Source organism: Oncorhynchus clarkii, chromosome 20 (genome assembly GCF_045791955.1).
Source record: "Oncorhynchus clarkii lewisi isolate Uvic-CL-2024 chromosome 20, UVic_Ocla_1.0, whole genome shotgun sequence".
Classification (NCBI taxonomy): domain Eukaryota; kingdom Metazoa; phylum Chordata; class Actinopteri; order Salmoniformes; family Salmonidae; genus Oncorhynchus; species Oncorhynchus clarkii.
This window is the reverse complement of record NC_092166.1, coordinates 31,980,396-32,004,153: the sequence shown is the minus strand read 5'-3', so window position 1 is coordinate 32,004,153 and position 23,758 is coordinate 31,980,396. Positions and strand designations below refer to the sequence as shown.

Below are 23,758 nucleotides of genomic sequence, written 5' to 3'. Positions count from 1 at the left end.
GTTCATCGGTGTACACATCACGGACAAACTGAAATGGTCCACCCACACAGACAGTGCGGTGAAGGCGCAACAGCGTCTCTTCAACCTCAGGAGTCTGAAGAAATTTGGCTTGTCACCTAAAACCCTCACAAACTTTAACAGATGCACAATTGAGAGCATCCTGTCGGGCTGTATCACCGACTGGTACGGCTACTGCACCACCCTCAACCGCAAGGCTCTCCAGAGGGTTGTACGGTCTGCACAACACATCACTGGGGGTAAACTACCTGCCCTCCAGGACACTTACAGCCCCCGATTTCACAGGAAGGACAAAAAGATCATCAAGGACAACAACCACCCGAGCCACTGCCTGTTCACCCCGCTACCATCCAGAAGACGAGGTCAGTACAGGTGCATCAAAGCTGGGACCGAGAGACTGAAAAACAGCTATCTCAAGGCCATCAGACTGTTAGACAGCCATCACTAACACAGAGAGGCTGCTGCCTACATACAGACTCAAATCATTAGCCACTTTAATAAATGGATCACTAGTCACTTAAAAAAAATGCCACTTTAATAATGTGTACTTATCTTACATTACTCATCTCATATGTATATACTGTATTTTATACCAACTATTGCATCTTGCCAATGCCGCTCGGCCACCGCTCATCCATATATTTATATGTACATATTCTTATTCCATCCCTTTACATTTGTGTGTATTATGTAGTTATTGTTAAATTGTAGATTGCTCGTTAGATATTACTGCACTGTTGGAACTAGAAGCACAAGCATTTCGCTACACTCACATTAACAGCTGCTAACCATGTGTATGTGACCAATAAAATGTGATTTGATTTGACCACAGATCACCCGCACACACAGTTCACTTTCATAGCAGACACATACAGCATCATCACTTTGCTTGTTGCATAATTTCTTCCCGCATCTACGCACTCTACTCCTCTCACCTTTTCCCTTCGCTTGTGGACTTCAGTGCACAACGCAACAGCTGTCTGTGACCAGGTGCAAAAACTTACCCAGGCCAAACCTTCATACCATAACCACTAATCGCTACACCGCCTACACCGTTGACCGCATATTAATGTTATAGCCAACAATCTAGAACTAAGTTTGTACACATGGATTGGATTGCGGGTTTACTATCACGCAGTACAGCGTACAGCTAGCAGTTACATTGAATTCAGGCGGTTGACGACATCACATATTTAACACCCCTCATCTTTATATCAGAGTTGTGCCTTTTGTTCTGCCCTCTCATTGGTTAGAATGGTTTCACCTAACTCGACCATCTTGTCAATACAATAGATCATCTTGACCATACCCTTCTGTGATGGTCATGTTGGTTTGGATACATCAAGCAGTCTGGGCGGGGCTATGCACGGGGGCGGGGCTACGAGTGTCTGGTTTCATCAGACTCCTGTTGAATAGTTTTGTGATCATTATAATTTGGCTAATCAGATGACTACAAGCTGTGTAGGCCATGTTGGCTCTGAACCTGGGCTGTATGTATTACTGGCCCCCAGGTGACTGTATTACTGCCGGTGGTCACGAGTCATGACAGCAGTCAAATTCCACATGACCGTTTAATCACGGGTACTTAGCTCCAAGAGCTGTTGCTGCTGATGGTCATTAGTAGCCTACCAAGCTTGCTAACTGCCTGGTACTCAACACTTTATTGTCCCTCTAATCACTCTGACATCAATGCAAATGTCATCAAAAATATATTCAAACACTTCGTGAGAGCTCATGAGGTCATGTTGTGCAACATTTCTACAGGCTATGCAATAGAGTGAGAGAAAAGTTGTTATGGCCTCTAATAAAAAGAGGAGGCTCCCATCATCTTTCTATAGGCTAGGCCTACTATATTTATTTCTCAACTTTCCTAATATTAAGCACATTGCTTCTCTTTACAACAAGAGTATAGCCTACCTGGCTGGCATGAAAATGAACCACGGGAAAAGTGTCCCGAAACAAATCTTAAAATTAAGCACATTAATCTGCTTTTCATCCAGTGTAGAGCCTAACTGGCATACATAGGCTGCGCTTGAGTTTCACGTTTGGGGAAGATCATTTTCACCATAAAAATGCACCTTTATAATAAAGCATTACATGCATAATCGCATCTGTGGTCACTTTTAAAAATGGTGTTTTCCCACTAATTGATTGCATTTTGAAACATTTGTGCATGAGGAGGCTCTCATTCCCTTTGCTGCATGTACCTACTGTATACAGTAGGGTCTGGTTTTTCAGACATAAATTAAGCCTTTTTGCTGAACTAAAAACCATGCTCAGTGGAGTTTTTTTTTTTTTGTCCAGCGATATGTCCGACCACAAGGCGCTACAGAGGTTTTAGGTTTTATTTATTTGCACCAAAGAAAATAAGTGAAAAAAACAAGGGTACATATAAAAACAGGTAAAAACAGTGTGCAGGTGAGGTTGGATGTATATAAATACAAGTTAAAAAAGTTTGTTCAATCAGTTAAACAAAGCATATTAATTATAATTCCACATGAAATACTCAGCATACAAGAAGTAGTGTAGTAGTAGTAGTAGTGTAGTAGTACATCACTGGGGCTGAGCTCTGTGACATCCAGGACCTCTATACCAGGCGGTGTCAAAGGAAGGCCCTACAAATGGTCACAGACTGTTTTCTCTACTAGTCCACGGCAAGTGGTATCAATGCACCAAGTCCGGAACCAACAGGACCATGAACAGCTTCTACCCCCAAGCCATAAGACTGCTAAGTACTTAGTCCAGGTAGCTATTGGTTAACTATTTAACTATCTGCAGTGATCTTTTTTGGACTAACTATTTTGACTCATCACAGCTGCTGCTACTATTTATTATCGATTTCCCTACCTATATCTACATATCAACCTCAATTACCTTGTACCTCATGCACATCGACTCGGTACTGGTATTCTGTGCATGTGTCCAAGTTATCATTACTCATTGTGTATTTATTCCTTGTTATAATTGTTCTATTGTTTATCCTTTTTTCTCTCTTCATTGTTGTCAAGGACCTATAAGTAAGCATTTCACTGTTGGTCTACACCTGTTTATGAAGCATGGGACAAATTCAATTTGATTTGACACACAAGCTAGCTGTAAACTGATAGATTTGTGAAGAATTGTTGTATTGCTTCTTTTTGCTCTTGTTGCCGTTGTTTTTATTAAACCCTATTTGAAGGGGTTAGTCAGTGATACATGTGTAATATTATATAAAGATAACATGTCAAATGTGTCATGATTTCCTTTTTTTTTTATTCCCCTTCCGTCAGATAAAGGCAGAGGAACTTGATTATTCTTACATCTCCTACTGTAGTTTAAAAAAGCATTGTATTGGCGTAAACAATTTCCTTCCACCTATTTCTTGCACCAGTCTAGGTGCTCATCCTTTTAAATCCAAGTCACATTGATTTATAATTTGAACCTAACCAAACCTATGTCCTGGACATGGAGATGTATGGAGTCCTCTAGTGGCCAAAGGCCTGTGTTAGCATGGGCAGCACCTTTGGGGACTTTCACCATTTTGATTTAGTCACCTGGGCGGGACTTCCAACTTCATTGGCTGACCCCTCCTGGTTGGAATCGTGACAGCCGGATCATCAGGAGTGATCAGACAATGAATTTTACTTGTGAAGAAGAAAATGTACTATTTGGAGATGGCCTCAATGGCGCTGCCCATCCTATCACAGACGCCATCATGACACAGATACAGAGATGTTATGTCTATCCAAGTCTATGGTCCTGGCCCATCACCTTATCACCTCTCGGGTCTTATGCCATTTCTTTGTATTGTTTTTTTTTCTCCCCCTTCATTTTGCTGTTCATTTTATTACTGGCCCCCAGTGGCAAGAAGTGACCCCCCCCCCCCCCCCCCAAAAACAAACTATAGGCCTACAACACATAAATGGCCCCAAGCCTCCCACAGGTAAGGTACATTCTGTCCCTAACACTAAAACTGAAACTAAATAAAAACTAGTAAATCAAATATGAAAATGTACTGAAACTAAACTGAAGTTCAAATAAACATATTGCATCACAAAGTTATAATAACCTTGCTGGGTGCTAGAGAGCATGCGGAATAATTCTGGATGGGTTGTACAACAGCTACTGGAAAGCCCTCAAAACCTTTAGAATGTCCTTGGAGAGCAGACTGGAGCAGATCTGCCTGACATTTGCTAAATCCCTGCAGAACTCCCAGTCTGGAGACTGGGACAGGAAACTCGCAACAGCCACAAACGGAACACTCCCATGATACACACAGGCCGCTCGCTATAAGACCTCTCTCATTCCATACTTCACTGAACTAATCTATACACACACCATATAGCCCAGGGACCTTTGAAATGCCTTCTAAGAACTCTAAAGATGTTTTTTTTTTTTTTAAAGCTGCCACCCAAACCGTGGTGTTGTAGTATTGTTGTTTTGAATTGCATATTTTAACATGGTATTATATTAGGTGTTTTGCTAGTTTAGGATTTTACTATTTGATAATTTTTTTGAATTTATGTTGTAAATTGGTGTACAATTCAATCGCTGACTGCGAGAAACCAATAAAGCCTACTACTCCTACTACTATTACTACTACTATCATTATGATGGTTATTTTTTGCGATAGCCTAAAGCTAAACTGTGGCTGCATTCCCATTTTACTTCTCAGGAATGATTTCTCATGACATACGCCACGTGGCCGTTGAGCAGCGCTTAAACCACAGAGTTTCTAAACCATACTCTGGTTTTAAAACTCTTCTTTATTAAATGCCCACACCAGTAGAAATCCCATATTCAAGCTGAAAGACGATGGCCAGAGCTTACCCATGATGTTGCACAACGATGTAAGTCAATAAGTCATCGTTTTAGTCATAGTATGATATATTTGTGCTTGAAGTGACTAAACCGAACTTCCCGCTTCATGCAAATTTGTGCCAATGATGTGTTTTTCGCTATATTTCATTTAGGGCTGGGTTTATTTGAATGGTACCACCCACCAGCATGGCACTGTTTATTCATCAGAAACACCTGCAAAGTTTGCGAGTCGCAAAAAAGCTGAGCAATATAATAGATCATATTTGGCTACAGCAAAGATGATGGATAAATGAAGATGGTTCACTCAGGCCGTTTACCATTGGAAAAAAAAATCTCAGTTCAGTCTACTTTTTATATAACTAGGCAATGACGGCCTACACCGGCCAAACCCTGACGACGCTGGGCCAATTGTGCTCCGCCCTATGATACTTCCAATCACAGCCAGTTGTGATACAGCCTGGATTCAAACTAGGGGGTCTGTAGGGACGCCTCTAGCACTGAGATGCATTGCCTTAGACCGCTGTGCCACTTGGGGTGGTCTCCCATAGACACCAATGCAATAGCAGCTGGGTCAGGTCTACTTTGTTCATTGACTTTCATTGAACCAAAAAAAATAAAGCGAGTGGGGTGTCTCGCTTTCTCTTCCGTCTCAGGTTTTGACCACTCTCACTGCTTTGATTAGTACAGTTAGAAATCACTAGTGTCTCGACTATAATGAAAAGGCACCTGTGAAAGAAAATTCCACTAACTTGTTTATCTATTTTGTGCTGTTACATCAAGTATTGATGTTTCATTTCGTGTCCGATGCGGTAAGGGTGTTGTTACATATAATTTGCAGCGTGCATCATGAGCTGAGTCATTGTAGCCTATCATTTCACTTCCCCCAAGCTGTGAGAACCCTGCTATCCATATTACAGAAGCTTCATGTTATTCTTTCTATTTCTACAGCAGATTTGAGGCCACAATTTGTGGAAGATGCCAAAACTTTGGAGATAACAATAGATGGCAAAGTCAAAGATACTGGTTTCCCCTTTCCATCTGTGGCAAAGTTTTCCCTATATGCTTATGACAAATCCAGCTCCAGATCCAGCCATAGCCTAGCTGGCTAATCTTTTGCATAAGGTGTAGCAACAACAGATAATATTAGTTAGCTAGTTAATGTTAGCATGCTAGCTAGCTACACTGACAGCTGGAAATCACCCACAACCTTCCAATCCCCAATTCGTGAATATCTACTAGCAGCCTGCATCATTCTTCACAGGTCCAACAGACCCGAAATTCTGAAATCCGACCTGAGGTTTGATGCAATTTTGAAACCTGTATTTATTTATTTATCTTATTTTATTATTAAAATTGTATATCATTATTTGTATTATTGTAGGCCCATTTAATAATCGAAACCAGTTCTTTAAATAAGCAACATACAAAAAACATTTTGTTCAGACATTTTCGTTGGCTAAGTTATGTTCTGTCTTTTTAATTTTGTGCTTCGTATTTAATTTACAAACCATTTTTTTTAAATATGCAACAAATGTTTTATTTAATTCTGTTGAGCCATTTTCTTTGGCCATATTAAGTTCCAACTGTAATGTTGTGTTTGACGCAATATAATAGAACTACCAGTAGGCCTAGGGCTACTCACACTCAAACCATGAAAAGGAAAAACCAAAGAGGGCAATGTGCAAAACTTAATTGAATGCCGCAATAAAATAACCTGTTTGTATTTTCCCTATAAACAATGACTTGACTTACTTTTGAAGTTAAGAAACTTTGAAGGTTTGTTGTGGTATGGCTATTATTAGGCTTAGCTACTGCAGGCTTATGAAGGCAGTGCGCACTAGCGACAGCTGAACTTGAGTTGAGGAAGAATGTTTTAGGCCTGCCAGAGTTCCTCCTTTAATCTAACAACATAATGCTTAAATATTCGGATCGAAAATTCACGAATTAGCCTCCTTCTGTACTTCAATATCTGTATAGCAGTAGTGGCCTATCTGACAACTACAAAGAGATGCATGTCGGTGTTGGGAACATGGTGCCAGCATATCTCTCTTTCTCTCGCTCTTTCTAGGCTGGCCTAAGCTTCTCTTCCTTTACATTTTTTAAAATATGAAAGGTGGATGCCTGGGCCTATAGGTGTATGCAATGCCCTGATGCATTTAGCGCTCAAATCAACTGAACCGTGAGGTGGACAATTATTGTTTTAGGAAAGTAAAAACCAAGAAAACAATAGGTTATAAACTTTTGAATATGCTGCACATCGAAACACATTATTATATATTTTTTTAAATATGGCAGTTTGGATCATTTAGCCAATATCGCTCTGAACATGTCTCTCGTTTCCAAACCAGCAGGGGTCTGTTTGGGTCTGGTTTTCCTTTTTGGAAAGGGTCTGACTGTCCTCCGGTCCATTCGGAACGGGTCTCCGTTATAAGAGTGATCATTTATGCATATCGGGTCGGGTGGGAAAGACATGTATCCATTTCGGAAAAGGTCCAACTTTTTGGACCCGCGACGACCTCTAGTGGAACCTAAAGGAAAACTTCTGCTATAGGACAGGAATTAATTCAAAATAGGGGCGACATTGGCCACTGGTGTGCGCTTTTAGCACAGCCACAATGTCCTAAGGCCCATCTACTCAACCAATTAGATGAGGGAGTGTGATGCCGGTTTACTGTTTGTGCGAAACTACCAATCAGATGAGGAGGTGTATGGCGACCAGCTTGCAGGGGCAGATGAGACTCATACATTTATTTTATCTATTGATCCATCAATGATTTGGTTACTTATTAGATATAGTTAAACCAACTGTTATAAATGCAAAGTGTTAATTGGATGTCTTATTCAAACTCCGCTTGCAAACTTGTCATGATTTTTGCCTTTACAAGTTGCTTTTGTTTACATTGCGAAAACAGTCAATGTAACTAGTTATCTAGAGTTGTGCTAGCTTGTAGCTTATTGACTTCATAAAAATAACCAGTGGTGTCTAGTGGAGGCCATATGCAACCCAAATCAACTTTATTACTTGTTATTTCAACTCACAGATAGAATGAACACACCTGTCAACCACAAATAATTGAACTTCAGTGATTCTTGAGCTTGGATGCTGCCATTGGACGTGGCACAACGTGAGCACAACATGGTCAGTGAAGCAGCTTTCATTGATTTCAGAGGAAGCATTTCCTCAATGGCTGATGGCAATGCCTTCCGCCCGATGGCTATAGCGTAGCAGGGCCAACAATGAACACTTCATTGTTCAGACCGAACAGCACCTCAGAAGTGCTCTGTCAGACAGAGGGGAGACTGGCCTCCAACTGCCTGGTGATGATACACACAAAGGGAGAGAAAGAGGTAAATATACAAGAATCTCAAGGATGAGAACTGACTGCACTACAGACAGCTATATCGGTCCGCTAACACAGGACTAGTGAATTAGACTTAACATTGTAGCACCCTCAGCACCCCTACTTCCTGTGGCTATGATGTACAGTACATACTCCGATGGAAATACAGACGCATTTACATTTGATTATTTATTTGTCATTTTTCTTTAACCTTTATTTAACTAGGCAAGTCAGTTAAGAACACCTCTTGTAACTACCCATCCCGGATCCGGGAGAATTGTCATCAACTGACAATTAAGTAAGTAAGTAACTAAGTAGCATAACGCAACGGACAAAAAATCTTACTAGAAAATATTCAGATTCATGAAATCACAAGTGAAATATATTCAAACACAGCTTAGCCTTTTGTTAATCACCCTGTCATCTCAGATTTTGAAAATATGCTTTACAGCCAAAGCAAGACAAGCATTTGTGTAAGTTTATCGATAGCCTGGCATAGCATGGTCACGAAAATCAGAAAAGCAATCAAATTAAATCGTTTACCTTTGATGAGCTTCGGATGTTTTCACTCACGAGACTCTGTTAGATAGCAAATGTTCCTTTTTTCCAGAAAAATTATTATATTTTTGTAGCCAAAAATAGCTCCGTTAGTTCTTCACGTTTGGCTGAGAAAACGACCGGAAATTGCGGTCACGACAACGCCGAAAAATATTCCAAATTAGCTCCATAATATCGACAGAAACATGGCAAACGTTGTTTAAAATCAATCCTCAAGGTGTTTTTCAAATATCTATTCGATAATATATCCACCGGGACAATTCGTTTTTCAGTAGGACCGATTGGAATAATGGCTACCTCTGTATTTTACTCGAGAATCACTCTGGGAGCCATCAGGTGACCAGTTGAGCAATGTAGCCGCTTACGGGTATTCTTCAACATACATGTGTAAAACTACGTCACAATGCTGTAGGTACCTTGGGGAATACGGAGAAAAAGTAATCTGGTTGATAGCCCATTCACTGCTCAATTGGGACGCATTGGAACACAGAGCTTTCAAAACATGAGGCACTTCCGGATTGGATTTTTCTCAGGCTTTCGCCTGCAATATCAGTTCTGTTATACTCACAGACAAAATGCTTACAGTTTTGGAAACTTTAGAATGTTTTCTATCCTAAACTGTCAATTATATGCATATTCTAGCATCTTGTCCTGACAAAATATCCCGTTTACTACGGGAATGATATTTTTCAGAAAATGAAAATACTGCCCCCTAGTCACAAAAGGTTTTAAGAACTAATTCTTATTTACAATGACGGCCTACCAAAAGGCAAAAGGCCTCCTACTGGGGTTGGGATTAAAAATTGAAATATAGGACAAAACACACATCACGACAAGAGACAACACTACATAAAGAGAGACCTAAGACAACAAAATAACATGTCAGCAACACATGAAAACACACCATGGCAGCAACACAACATGGCAGCAGCACAACATGGTAGCAGCACAAAACATGGTACAAACATTATTGGGCACAGATAACAGCAAGAAAGTAGAGACAACGATACATCACGCGAAGCAGCTACAACTGTCAGTAAGCGTGTCCACGATTGAGTCTTTGAATGAAGATGGCGATAAATCAGTGTTTTTTGCAGCTCGTTCCAATCGCTAGCTGCAGCGAACTGAAAAGACGAGTGACCCAGGGATTTGTGTGCTGTGGGGACCTTTAACAGAATGTGACTGGCAGAACGGGTGTTCTATGTGCAGTATGACAGCTGCAGTAGGTTTTGTAACATTCTCATGCACATAGTGTCTAAAGTACTTACTTTCACCACTTCTGAGTCACTGAGCCACTTACTAAGGATGGTCTCGATCAATGTGAACACCTGCTGTAAGACCAACACCACCTGACAGAGCACAGACAAAGTCAACAAGATGACAATAGTTCTGGGTAGTGAGAGAGGTTCCGAGACAGAGAATGGGAGAAAGTGGGAGAGCGTAAGATAGAGGGCAAAAGAGAGTGAGGAAGACCGAGTTGGGAGGAGACTCACAGGGTTGGGGTCTGGCCTGGGCTGGGGTGGTGCCCTCTGACCCCTGATGTCCAGCATAGTGAACAGACTGGACAGCATGCCCAGCATGTGGATGATACATAGCTTAGTAGTGGGGCTGGGCTACAGAAAGAGCAAAGGAGAGTTGTAGATCAGGACAAAATTAATATAGAGATACAGTGGGAGAAAAGGTTACAGTAAGAGTGGGTGGAAGGATAAAACAGGCAGGGAAGAGACACAGTATGCAACCTATTTAATGTATTGTAAGTCTGTGTCCAACACATATTTCATGTGGTTGTATGGAAAAAGGGCACTGTATGAGCACCATTTCCTTGTTCTTACCTCCTGATGTGCCAGTGTGTCTAGTCTCTGGACGTGAGGGTTGATGAGGGAGGTCAGGTTGGTCAGAATCTCCTCTACTGGGAGGACAGAGAAGAGGAAGTGCAGGCCTGCACACATGGACACACACATGGTCATAAATTCCATCCCTACACAGTAAATAAACAGTCAATCACCAGCAACAGTCTAACTTGATTATTTTCAAGACAAGGAATTTATACTGATCTTGTGGATTTGTTTGACCAGTACGTCCTGTGCAGTGGCGAAATTCCCCACAAAATGTTGGATGCATGCCAGCAAAGACACTACACAACACAACACTAAACAATACTTTAATTGCACTATAACGGCGACAAGCTGTGCCAACAAACTGTTAGGGCCTACATAAAGCTGTCCCAAGAGCAGAGCTTTCTTTCCAGCACCATGGAGTGAATCCTTACCACCGCTTCACCTGGCTATCAGCGGAGCCTTGTCTGGCAGCGAAACAGTTCATTCAGCCTCGTTTACTGCCTTTTTAAAAGACCGCTGATATGGCTGACTTGCTTAAACAAATGTGGTTTCTACTGACAATTGAGATGTACAACCTATGGCATAAGGGAATGATGACTGGATAAGAGGTATTCTGTAATTTTGCGAAATTAAGAGGTGAAAATTGACCAAATTATTAGGGTAAGGCACATGGGCTAGTAACAGCTTACAACACAACATTCACATAGTATTACTTTCTTAGCTACAGTATACATACTGTATATCTCCACGGCCATGTTGAAGAGCTCTGGGTTGGACAGAGCAGCGAAACAGTCCTTCAGCAACCCTCGCTTTACCCATGCAGGGGAACATCCGGTCCCACACAGCTGGACAGGCAGCACAGGGCCCGCTCCTTCACCTAGCTGGGGGTCTCCTGCCTCTGGAGAAACTGGTGCAGCAGGGGACACACAGCTGTCCATTCCCCAGCCAGGACCTCGCTCAGCTGGACACAACAAGCCGTTGGCAGCCGGCAGGAACTCCTCTGGCAGCACAGTAAGGAGCTCCAGCAGGGCCAGGCAGTTGGCGTGGGTGTTCACTTCCTCTTCCGTTCCATCTCCTCCACCTACAACCCCAGCCCCACCCTGATCCCCAGCCCTAGCCTTCTCTGGATGGAAGACCCTGACCATGTCAACCACAGCCTTGGGCCAGGCCTGGGGCATGGTGTTGAGGGCCAGGGAGGCCAGGGCCATACACAGCCTGAGCAGCACCATCTTGGACTCTGATGAAAAGTGGGAGATGTGGGTGTGGTGCTGGTCTGTGGGGAGGTCAGCCCAGTGGAGGGAGATCTTGCTGTTGAGGATGCTGACACCAAATAACTGAATTTCGGGAAGTTGTTTTGACAATGGTGTGATAATGAGACGATTACAGGTTTATACAGGATTATGAATTGGGATATGGAGTGCAATACAAGCAGGAAAGGAATTATACTACACAACAGGTTGTGTAGAAAGTACAGGGGAGGTTGTAGGATGGTGCTGGAGCGGACCTTGTCTGGGCTGAGCGGAGGCCAGCAGAACTGCCAAGCCTGAGGGGAGATCTGGGCCTGAGTCAGCCACTGTTCTTATGCTCAATGTCTGGGTCATAGTACAGCTGGTAGAGGGAAGAGGACATTTTCAATTCAAATGATTTAATTTTCAATAGGGATGGAAATGTGAAAATGACAATGCCACTGATAAAGAATGTATGCAGGTGTAGCAGCCTATAATGCACACAGGATGGCCAACTGCATCAGTCTGAGTGTTGTTGCTGATGGCAACTAATCCCAATCACATGGTGGTGGTTATAATTAGCACAGTATGTTACTGATATAAGGGTTATCCCACCAAATGGGTACAATTTGGACTTTGCCATTTTTCAATTATTTTTTTAATCCAAAATATTCTAAAAATCTAAGCACCCTAAGTAATGAAGGACATATTTACAGTGCCTTGCGAAAGTATTCGGCCCCCTTGAAATTTGCAACCTTTTGCCACATTTCAGGCTTCAAACATAAAGATATAAAACTGTATTTTTTTGTGAAGAATCAACAACAAGTGGGACACAATCATGAAGTGGAACGACATTTATTGGATATTTCAAACTTTTTTAACAAATCAAAAACTGAAAAATTGGGCGTGCAAAATTATTCAGCCCCCTAAAGTTAATACTTTGTAGCGCCACCTTTTGCTGCGATTACAGCTGTAAGTCGCTTGGGGTATGTCTCTATCAGTTTTCCACATCGAGAGACTGACATTTTTTCCCATTCCTCCTTGCAAAACAGCTCGAGCTCAGTGAGGTTGGATGGAGAGCATTTGTGAACAGCAGTTTTCAGTTCTTTCCACAGATTCTCGATTGGATTCAGGTCCGGACTTTGACTTGGCCATTCTAACACCTGGATATGTTTATTTTTGAACCATTCCATTGTAGATTTTGCTTTATGTTTTGGATCATTGTCTTGTTGGAAGACAAATCTCCGTCTCAGTCTCAGGTCTTTTGCAGACTCCATCAGGTTTTCTTCCAGAATGGTCCTGTATTTGGCTCCATCCATCTTCCCATCAATTTTAACCATCTTCCCTGTCCCTGCTGAAGAAAAGCAGGCCCAAACCATGATGCTGCCACCACCATGTTTGACAGTGGGGATGGTGTGTTCAGCTGTGTTGCTTTTACGCCAAACATAACGTTTTGCATTGTTGCCAAAAAGTTCAATTTTGGTTTCATCTGACCAGAGCACCTTCTTTCACATGTTTGGTGTGTCTCCCAGGTGGCTTGTGGCAAACTTTAAACGACACTTTTTATGGATATCTTTAAGAAATGGCTTTCTTCTTGCCACTCTTCCATAAAGGCCAGATTTGTGCAATATACGACTGATTGTTGTCCTATGGACAGAGTCTCCCACCTCAGCTGTAGATCTCTGCAGTTCATCCAGAGTGATCATGGGCCTCTTGGCTGCATCTCTGATCAGTCTTCTCCTTGTATGAGCTGAAAGTTTAGAGGGACGGCCACGTCTTGGTAGATTTGCAGTGGTCTGATACTCCTTCCATTTCAATATTATCGCTTGCACAGTGCTCCTTGGGATGTTTAAAGCTTGGGAAATATTTTTGTATCCAAATCCGGCTTTAAACTTCTTCACAACAGTATCTCGGACCTGCCTGGTGTGTTCCTTGTTCTTCATGATGCTCTCGGCGCTTTTAACGGACCTCTGAGACTATCACAGTGCAGGTGCATTTATACGGAGACTTGATTACACACAGGTGGATTGTATTTATCATCATTAGTCATTTAGGTCAACATTGGATCATTCAGAGATCCTCACTGAACTTTTGGAGAGAGTTTGCTGCACTGAAAGTAAAGGGGCTGAATAATTTTGCACGCCCAATTTTTCAGTTTTTGAATTGTTAAAAAAGTTTGAAATATCCAATAAATGTCGTTCCACTTCATGATTGTGTCCCACTTGTTGTTGATTCTTCACAAGAAAATACAGTTTTATATATTTGTTTGAAGCCTGAAATGTGGCAAAAGGTCGCAAAGTTCAAGGGGGCCGAATACTTTCGCAAGGCACTGTAGGTAGATCCTTTGGGTGTGTGTGTGTGTGCCTCCTTGCTTCATGCCGTTCATCCTGAAAGTCTGGCCCACACCCCTTTCAAGATCTTTACGTGGCGGGATGTCACAGACTGTGGGGGTGGAATGGTTTCAAGGACATCAATAAACAGCTACCAGTGGATGTCATCACGAGCAGGCCAGAAGAATCTGTTTGATCCAACGCGATCCATCCACTTTACCTGGACATGCGTTTCATCTGTGTTCAGGATGATGCCTGGACATTATAGTAGGTCTTCATCGTACCTCAGCATACACCACTTCCCAAGCACCCCTTCACCCCTTCCCACTGGATTTCCTTCACTGGCTGTAGTTGTGGCTTTCCATCACTGGCTGGCTGTGGCCCAGCAGTTGGCACCTTGCTGAAACTGAAATGCTGTGTGTTGAATGACTTGCAGTCGAGTAGCTTCTGTGTTGAGCACATGCAGCTGACATCACGATACCGTATATCAGATGGAATATCCACATAAATCAAGATTTCCATGGCAATTTACTTTAGACTGAGATGTGAAGATCTAAGCAAGAATGTTGATTAACAAGAATAGTATGCTCTCTCCAGTGTCGTCACTCTAATAGGCTTATACACTGGAATACTGTGTATAAGCCAATTGACTGTAATGGACAACATTACAGTCAACATATGCATTTGGTTAGATGAATGAAGTAAAAAATGTCTAATTTCAATAATTGGATAACTTGACAAACAAAGTGAGTTAACTCTGCAAATAGCACTGCTGGATGATTTAAAAAGTAACAGTCAATCGATCAATAATATAATTTTTTTTGCTGTTGAGTATTATAATCTTTCATTTACAATATGTAGAATCTATGAGAATAGAAAGGTTCAGAAGTTTTTTGAAACTTCAGCACAGTACAGTGTAAAAATATATAGCAAATAGAAATCAAAACTGGATGGTGTTCAGAGGTAGTGTCACGTTCTGACCTTAGTTATTTTGTTATGTCTTTGTTTTGGTATGGTCAGGGCGTGAGTTTGGTGGGTTGTCTATGTTAGCTTTTCTATGATTGGCTATTTCTGTGTTTGGCCTGGTATGGTTCTCAATCAGAGGCAGCTGTCAATCGTTGTCCCTGATTGAGAATCATATTTAGGTAGCCTGTTTTCTATTGTGTTTCGTGGGTGATTATTTTCTGTTGTCTGTCTGGCACCAGCCAGAACGGTTTTAGGTCGTTTCTCTTTGTTATTTTGGTTATTTCCGTGTTCATTCTAATAAATATGGACACATACCACGCTTTACCTTGGTCCTCACCTTCTTCCACCAACAACGGCCGTGACAGGTAGATGGGAGGGGTTGCGTGGAGATGAAGGATGGGCCTAAAAACAAACCAAATATAACTATTGTAAAATAGATTGTGTCTGTAAAATGTATATAGTATGTTTTAAGCTGGAAGTAGAAGCCTAAGTGTTGTTTTAGTTTACTCCAATTAGGGGAGGGATGGTAGGGTTAGAGGAAAATAATGAAGGAAAATAATTTAAATATACAGAGTATTCAGGAAGTATTCAGACCCCTTGACTTTTTATACATTTTGTTACGTTACAGCCTTATTCTAAAATTAATGAAATCATTTTTTTACTCATCAATCTACACACAATACCCCATAATGACAAAGCAAAAACTGTTTTTTAGACATTTTTGTAAATGTATTAAAAATGAAAAACTGAAATCACATTTACATACATATGGTTAGCAGATGTTATTGCGAGTGTATGTGACCAATAACATCTGATTTGATTTGTCTTCAAACCCTTTACTCAGTACTTTGTTGAAGCACCTTTGGCAGCCATTACAGCCTAGAGTCTTCTTGGGACACTACAAGCTTGGCACACCTGTATTTGGGGAGTTTTTCCCATTCTTCTCTGCAGATCCTCTCAAGCTCTGTCAGGTTAGATGGGGAGCGTCGATGCACAGCTATTTTTAGGTCTCCCCAGAGATGTTCGATCGGGTTCAAGTCCGGTCTTTGGCTGGGCCACTCAAGGACATTCAGAGATGCTGCCACCACAATGCTTCACCGCAGGGATGGTGCCAGGTGTCCTCCAGATGTGACACTTGGCATTCAGGCCAAAGAGTTCAATCTTGGTTTTATCAGACCAGAGAATCTTGTTTCTCGTGGTCTGAGTCTTTAGTTGCCTTTTGGCAAACTCCAAGCGGGTTGTCATGTGCCTTTTACTGAGGAGTGGCTTCCGTCTGGCCACTCTACCATAAAGGCCTTGATTGGTGGAGTGCTGCAGAGATGGTTGTCCTTCTGGAAGGTTCTCCCATCTCCACAGAGGAACATTGAAGCGTGACCATCGGGTTCTTGGTCACCTCCCTGACAAAGGCCCTTCTCCCCTGATTGCTCAGTTTGGCTGGGCGGCCAGCTCTAGGAAGAGTCTTGGTGGTTCCAAACTTCTTCCCTTTAAGAATGATGGAGGCCACTGTGTTTTGGGGGACCTTCAATGCTACAGAATTTTTTGGGGTACCTTTCCCCAGATGTGTGCCTCGACACAATCCTGTCTCGGAGCTCTACGGACAATTCCTTCAACCTCATAGCTTTGTTTTTGCTCTGACATGCACTGTCAGCTGTGGGACCTTATATAGACAGGTGTGTGCCTTTCCAAATCATGTCCAATCAATTGGATTTACCACTGCTGGGCTCCAATCAAGTTGTAAAAACATCTCAAGGATGATCAATGGAAACAGGATAAACCAGAGCTCAATTTCGAGTCTCATAGCAAAGGGTCTGAATACTTATGCAAATAAGGTATTTTTGTTTTTATTTAACACATTTGCAAAAATGTCTAAACCTGTTTTCACTTTGTCAGTATGGGGTAATGTGTGTGTAGATTGAGGACTTTAAAAAATATATATATCCCATTTTAGAATAAGGCTGTAACGTGGCTCAATATGTCCACTGCTCCTCATGTGGTGAAGAACAGGAGACCACATGGCATGCGTACAATGAAATAACTTGCATATATTTTTGCAATTAAAAAAAATATAGTTTTGATAAGTAACAGTTTTTCAATCTTTATTTCATGTAACAGAGATGAGTGGTTGAGCTTGACGACCCCAATCTAACAATACAAATGGATCAAATATAGATATCAAAGAATGTGATAACTTACCTGTCTTTGCACCATGTTGTTCAGAAGAGTTGTAATGATATCATTTCCAGTTGATCATGTCACATAACGATAAGTTCACTATTTTGGTTGGTTGGCGTAACGGGGTTGAGGGTAGACTGAGGTATGCAACTCAATAGTGTGCTTTTAATCAATAATAATGAATTTATTTGGAAAGAATTCATTCTCAGCAAAAGAGCACAATATATACATATGTTTACATCAATGGAAAAATGTATGGATTATTTGAACATTTTATTAGTCATATCCGAAGTACAAATTAAGTGTAGGCCATGGAGGACATGACAAAACGCCTGGTGTCAGTTGAAGACAAGATATTTTCTCATATTAAAAATACAATGAATGTAACATTTATTACACTTCATTACATGGGACATTTCAATTTATATAAAAAATACTTTTACCCAATATGTAAAATACACTTAAAGGTCAGAGGGACTCAAATCATACTGGTTTCAGGGAATGACCCACAATATTACAACAGCCTCCTTCTGTACTCCATTGAACTAGTTTACTGCATACAAACTGCCCATTGCCTGTGAAATGTTATTCAAACAGGCTATTCTGTATTTGTTAAAGGTCAAAATTCCATTGCAATTAGTCTCTGCATTTTTCAACTGTAAACCAATACTTTAATTTGTGTAATTAGGCTATTTGGTAAATAATATCGTTGCTGAGATATTTAGAAAGCCTGGGAGAGACACAAATATTTGTTCTACAGCTGCACAGACTGAGATGAACAAGTTGCTTTCAGACTGAATGAGAGCTGTGTTTTGGTACTGCATGAAACCACGTCTCTGTTGCGCACCGTATGAGTTTGACAACTTACCCCCTCAACGTTCTCCACGGTTAATTCTTATGACACCGGGTTGGGGCTATACTGTTGACTATAGGAGCAAGTCAACTCATGTCCACGCTTATGTTGTTGCGCCTGCCGCCCACATTTCGTGGGCTTTAAAAAGTCTCCCTCTATCAGTCAATGCTGTTGATGACACAGAGGTGGCCCCTGCCAATAGGCTAGCCTAGTCAAGGTCAAAAGTGAGTTGTCGGGAAAGGTTTTCAGCGTTCATTGTCCTGTGCGATACCATTCCACTAATTCCGCTCCAGGCATTACCACAAGCCCATCAACCCCAACTAAAGTGACACCAACCTCCTGTGTCAGGTCTATATAATTTTCTTACAATCATTTAAACATAGTGAATCTTTACAGGGCCTATCAGTATTTCTGATTAAGGAATGCCCAGAAATGAGTGTTTTACCCAGTGCGCACGGAGCGGGGGCACGCGGTGCAGCAGTGACAGCTGGGGGGTGGCACGCCCCCTCAACGTGGGCTTTGAGTTCCATCGACAGACGTCGTCCTGGCGGAGCTGGGCAAAACATTTGAAACTGACATTGCGCGACGCGCTTCACATATCAACCCCACCCCTTCTCTCCAATGCCAGACCCCTGTATGTATTTTTAGCAGTGATGTTCACTGTCAACTAATCTAACGGAAAGAACACGCTCCAGCAAACAAGAAGATAACTGGCGTTATTGCCGTTGAGCGTTTAGTCATCCACGGAAAGCAGCAAGTGAAATGAATATTGAAAATAATCTACTGCTTTGTGCCTTGGTGATCTTTACCCGTTCATCGGAGACAAAGGGTAGGCCTAGGTGTCAACTGTGTGTGTGATGTGTTTTGAGTAGACAGCCCGCTGAGCAAAGCGATATTTTGTGCTCCACATTCAGTCTACCTTGTCATCGCAGTATGTTCTGATGACAGTAGGACAATCTGTATAATGTAGGTTACATTTAGATGTAGCCTAATGTTACCTATTTTATTTGGCAGTGTTTATTGATTGGTTATACACTAGGACTGCGTGTCAGTGCGGGTTATTATCAGTTTATTATAGTGAAGGAAGTTTCTATTGACACGAATGGGCCAGTAGGAATACTCTTAGAATTTCTCAAACATATAATCAAGCATTATGTGTAGAACACCATGTCTGACCAGAGATCACTCATCCCAAATTGTGTTGTTGACACAGTCACAGAACAACATTCACTTCTGTTCAACAGCTGCATGTGTCACACAGTTACCCTGGAAACACATGCTGTAGGCCTAATGATATGACTTTCCTACTTATTTCCCAGTCATGTTTTTGTAATGTCTATTAGCTACTTCATCTATTCACAACAAAATGAAACACCAGAACATTCTATTTCTACAGTGACATCATCATTCTTTTCTTGCAGGTCAAAGCACTTCTTTGCCCCCTGTTGTCACCCCGGGTGCCTTCCAGCATGAGGGCGTGTCCACTGCATCGCCAGTCCTCCCATTGGTCAATGAAGATGAGGAGGAGCCAGAGCCAAGTCCTGCCAAACAGACCTCTCCAGACCAAGCGAATGGAGCCCCAATCGAACCAGCTTTTATTGACGGCGACAGGCTGCTTCAGTCAGAGTCTGTTACAGATGCTGGTGACTGGGATTACATGGCTCTGACCAATCAGATGACCACGTCTCTGCCTGCACCTGCACACACAGTCAACACCGTTACCGCCACCCAAGACAACGCCACTCTCACAGGTACAGTAACCCAAAGGATATTTGACTTCTATCAGAGACATTAAGCCTGCTTATATTCCCCATGGTTACCCAGAGGTAGCTGGTACCAGTGGACTGTGTACAGTCTGAAAATAGAGAGCCGCATTCTGCAAAAGCTGCTTGTTTGCAAACACAGAAGCTTGCCTCAGGCTCCAACCCACCGCCAGGCAGCATACCAGGGGTATAGAAAGTTGAGGGGTGTAGAGTGGGATGTGGCAACGTGATGTAGGAACTATCGTTTTACTGGACAGACAAATATAACTCTCTCTGTCGATGCTGAGCGTGTCTTCTGTGTCTGACACCTCTTCTGCCTGACACTGAAAAAACACACAATGTTACATAACAGCATCCAGATTTCAGTCTCGCTCTCTCCCACTCTCTCTCTCGTGCTCACATACTTGCGTTCTTTGTCTAATTCCTCTCCTTTTGATTTCAAATAATAAGCCGAGCCTCATTTAGGAGAATCAGGAATGATGGTACATGAAAAAAGGCTTGGCATTGCAGAACCTTTCTCTGTATCTTACTTAAAGATCCTGTATGTGTATACTATGTAATACAGTTATTATACATATTTTACAAAACATTAAGAACAGCTTCCTAATATTGGGTTCCGACCCACTTGCTTTTGCCATCAAAACAGCCTCAATTCGTAGAGGCATGTACTCTACAAGATGTCGAAAGCGTTCCACAGGGATGCCCTTGGTTCTTGTTGACTCCAATGCTTCACACAGTTTTGTCAAGTTGGCTATATGTCCTTTTGGTGGTAGACCCTTCTTGATACACACCGGAAACTGTTGAGCGTGAAAAACCCAGCAGCGTTGCAGTTCTTGACACAAACCGGTGCGCCTGGCACCTACTACCTTTTCCCGTTCAAAGGTACTTAAATCTTTTGTCTTGCCCATTCAAACTCTGAATGGCACACATACACAATCCATATCACAATTGTCTCAAGGCTTGTAAATCCTCCTTAACCTGTCTCCTCCCCTTCATCTACACTGATTGACGTGGATGTGACATCAATAAGTGATTTTAGCTTTCACCTGTATTTACCTGGTCAGTCTAGGTCTTGCAAAGAGCAGGTGTTCTTAATGTTTAGCACACTCAATGTATCTGTTGTAATTCTATTTCTCTGGGACTTTCTCTCAGACAGCTCCTCCTCCTCGTCCCCTGTAAAGAACACCTCCCCTGCAGGACTGCCCTCTACCCTAGGGGACACAACATACCCTGTCCCTGCTGGAGGCCACCTCACCACCTCTACTCCTCCTGTTTTAGATACCACCCCACCTCCATCCCATGTTTTAACACCGATCCAGTCCTCTGTCCAACCCAGCACCCCAGCACTGACCCCTGCTCCAACCCAAACCCTCACCACGGAGCACACCAAGACCTCCGCCCCAGTACATATCCCTGCCGGCCCGCCTCACCAGGAGGTTCCATCAGAGCTCACCGTTGGAGATGAGGGTAAGGGGATAATTGACCAATTAACCAATCAACTAATTCACTGATTATCCAGATAGAAAATGACGCATCAAATTAGCCAATGAATCAATCAAAGCATTTTACATTTTGTTTCAGACAAAGGGCCACACCTCCACTCTCCTCTGGACCCCTTGCTGGCTAGCCTGGTCTCTATCTTTATCATCACCACAGCCATCGTCTCTGTTGTCCTCTTCCTCAAATTCCGCCAACGGACCGATCACCCTGACTTCCACCGGCTGCAGGATCTACCCATGGTGAGCATCCTCTCCTGGACATGTTAGATTCAGGTCTTTTATGGCATGTCATTTGATGTGGGATATATGATTTCGATGAATTTGAAGTGATCTAGTGCTTTTCAACATTAACTCGTCCTAGTCTTGTCTTCCTGTCCAGGATGACTTGATGGAAGGCACACCACTTTCCAGATACACTTACACCTACTGATGACGGAACCCTCTCATCATCAACAGTCAACTTTACTTCTAGCCCAGCTACACAGCAGACACCCAATCGGCCACCATTTTGGATCCTGGCAAAGCTTTTGACTGGACTGGAGGCCCTCGGCCAGCGACCATGTTGTCTCACTATGATTCCCCCTGCTGAGCAGTTTCCAATTTGATTGTATTATGTTAACAATTAGAAGGCATTCAATACCCAATCAGGGGTTGCAGTATTAGGACATCAGAGGTTCCGTTTCGACATTAGGCCAACACCATCATTATTCCCTTTGAAGCTTTCAGACGTTTCATCTGCACAGAGGTCTGTTTTGTTCTTTGTAATGTACCCCCCCTCCTTATACAGGTCATACACAGCACAGACCACTTTATTGTGTTATAGAAACAGTCACAGTGCCCTCTAGGGGATATGAGTGGAAGTGGAGTCCCCAAATGAGTTGGTAATGTATGAAGAAAACACAATGCCACATTTGATGATGTTGCCAAGGACCATGATAGAGGGAAAATAGACAGGGAGTGAAAGATGCTTACTGTAGAGGGACCTTAGGTGATTTAGGTGATTTAAATGTTCACCAGTCTCCATGTTATGGGACTATTCTAATCCATGAACTGGCCAAACATTTTTTTTACATTTATCTTTGCAAGTCAGTTAAGAACAAATTCTTATTTACAATGACGGCCTAGGGTTAACTGCCTTGTCCAGGGGCAGACCGACAGATTTTTACCTTGTCAGAAAAGGGATTAGCTCTAGCAAATTTTCGGTTACTGGCCCATGCTCTAACCACTAGGCTACCTTCCGCCCCATGAGTGAAGTATTCTTTCAAACCAGAATGCCTAGTGGGTTGTCTTAACAAGGGCTTGAGTTTCTTGAAAAACACCCATAATTGGTCTTACTTGCATGAGAACTGGTAAAGATTCTGTAATTTTTAACCCCAAAAAGGCAGGGTAGCCTAGTGGTTAGAGAATTGGACTAGTAACCGAAAGGTTGCAAGATCGAATCCCCGAGCAAACAAGGTAAAAATATGTCGTTCTACCCCTGAACAAGGCAGTTAACCCACTGTTCCTAGGCTGTCATTGAAAATAAGAATTTGTTCTTAACTGACTTGCCGAGTTAAATAAAGGCTAAATAAAAAACATTTAACCAACGTACAGAGAAGTTCATTTTTTAGGGGGTAGTGACAGAAAGGGGGTCCCCTCCAATAAGGGTGACTTGATTAAAAACCATATCTAGGCCTCCTGAGTAGGGCAGCGGTTTAATGCACTGCATCACAGTGCTAGAGGCATCACTACAGACCTGGGGTTGATCCCAGGCTGAATCACAACCAGATGTAATCAGGAGTCCCATAGGGCGGTGCACAATTGGCCCAGCGTTGTCTGGGTTGGGGGAGGGTTTGGCCAGGGGGGGCTTTACTTGGCTCCTTGTAGCAGGCTGGTCACCTGCCGGTAGACTTCGTCATCAGTTGAATGGTGTTTCCTGACACGTTGGTGTGGCTGGCTTTTGAGTTAAGCAGGCAGGGTGTTAAGAAGCACAATGGTGCTTTCATGTGAAAGTGATCAGTTAAGGAACTTTGTGAAACACAAATTATGAAAAATGTTACTTATCAAAATGTGAATGCAAAATGTACACTTACATATTTAACTATTCAGTTGATAGTTGTCTCACCAAATTATCCTTTAGATTTGTAAATTGGAAATACCTAAATGCAGAAACAGAGCAATGTATGTCTAAGAACTGAGGTTTTAAATTACATCTAGATTGAAAATGACATGATTTGTCTTGCACTGCAACAAATCATATTTAGTGTTTAAGTGTTTAACTTGTGATTTACCTGTAAGTGCTTAAAGTGATACAGGATGATATACAGTTGCAGAGTTAACTGTAAGAAATATGTTTTAAGGACTTGTTCCTTTGTTTGATAATAAAACTGAAACCCTTTCAGCTGTGTGCTTTCG

General features: G+C 42.2%; 1 protein-coding gene and 1 pseudogene across 6 annotated transcripts; one reads left to right on the top strand and one right to left on the bottom strand.

Moving 5' to 3' along the window:
- Nucleotides 1–7,805: 7,805 nt before the first annotated feature.
- Nucleotides 7,806–12,184, bottom strand: LOC139377052 (importin-13-like; annotated as a pseudogene).
- Nucleotides 12,185–18,712: 6,528 nt separating this feature from the next.
- Nucleotides 18,713–23,744, top strand: LOC139376218 (uncharacterized). 6 transcript variants are annotated; one of them, XR_011627894.1, is made up of 6 exons: nt 18,713–18,931; nt 19,524–19,853; nt 21,144–21,332; nt 21,447–21,604; nt 21,744–22,417; nt 22,851–23,744. XR_011627894.1 is itself a non-coding variant. In XM_071118528.1 (5 exons), the coding sequence occupies exons 1-5, from the start codon at nt 18,865–18,867 to the stop codon at nt 21,792–21,794; spliced, it is 795 nt and encodes a 264-aa protein (XP_070974629.1). In that variant the 5' UTR covers nt 18,713–18,864; the 3' UTR covers nt 21,795–23,744. The 6 variants fall into 6 exon arrangements, 4 of the variants coding, with proteins under 4 accessions (XP_070974629.1, XP_070974627.1, XP_070974626.1 ...); XR_011627893.1 differs by having other exon boundaries at nt 21,018–21,332; XM_071118528.1 differs by having other exon boundaries at nt 21,744–23,744.
- The last annotated feature ends 14 nt before the right edge of the window (nt 23,745–23,758 follow it).

Bases quoted from the DNA above. Each gene is read 5' to 3' on its own strand.
- LOC139376218 (XM_071118525.1), top strand. From the start codon at position 18,865: ATGAATATTGAAAATAATCTACTGCTTTGTGCCTTGGTGATCTTTACC. The intron at 18,932-19,523 runs GTAGGCCTAGGT...CTTTTCTTGCAG, and splicing joins CCGTTCATCGGAGACAAAGG to GTCAAAGCACTTCTTTGCCC. The intron at 21,333-21,446 runs GTAAGGGGATAA...ATTTTGTTTCAG, and splicing joins GCTCACCGTTGGAGATGAGG to ACAAAGGGCCACACCTCCAC.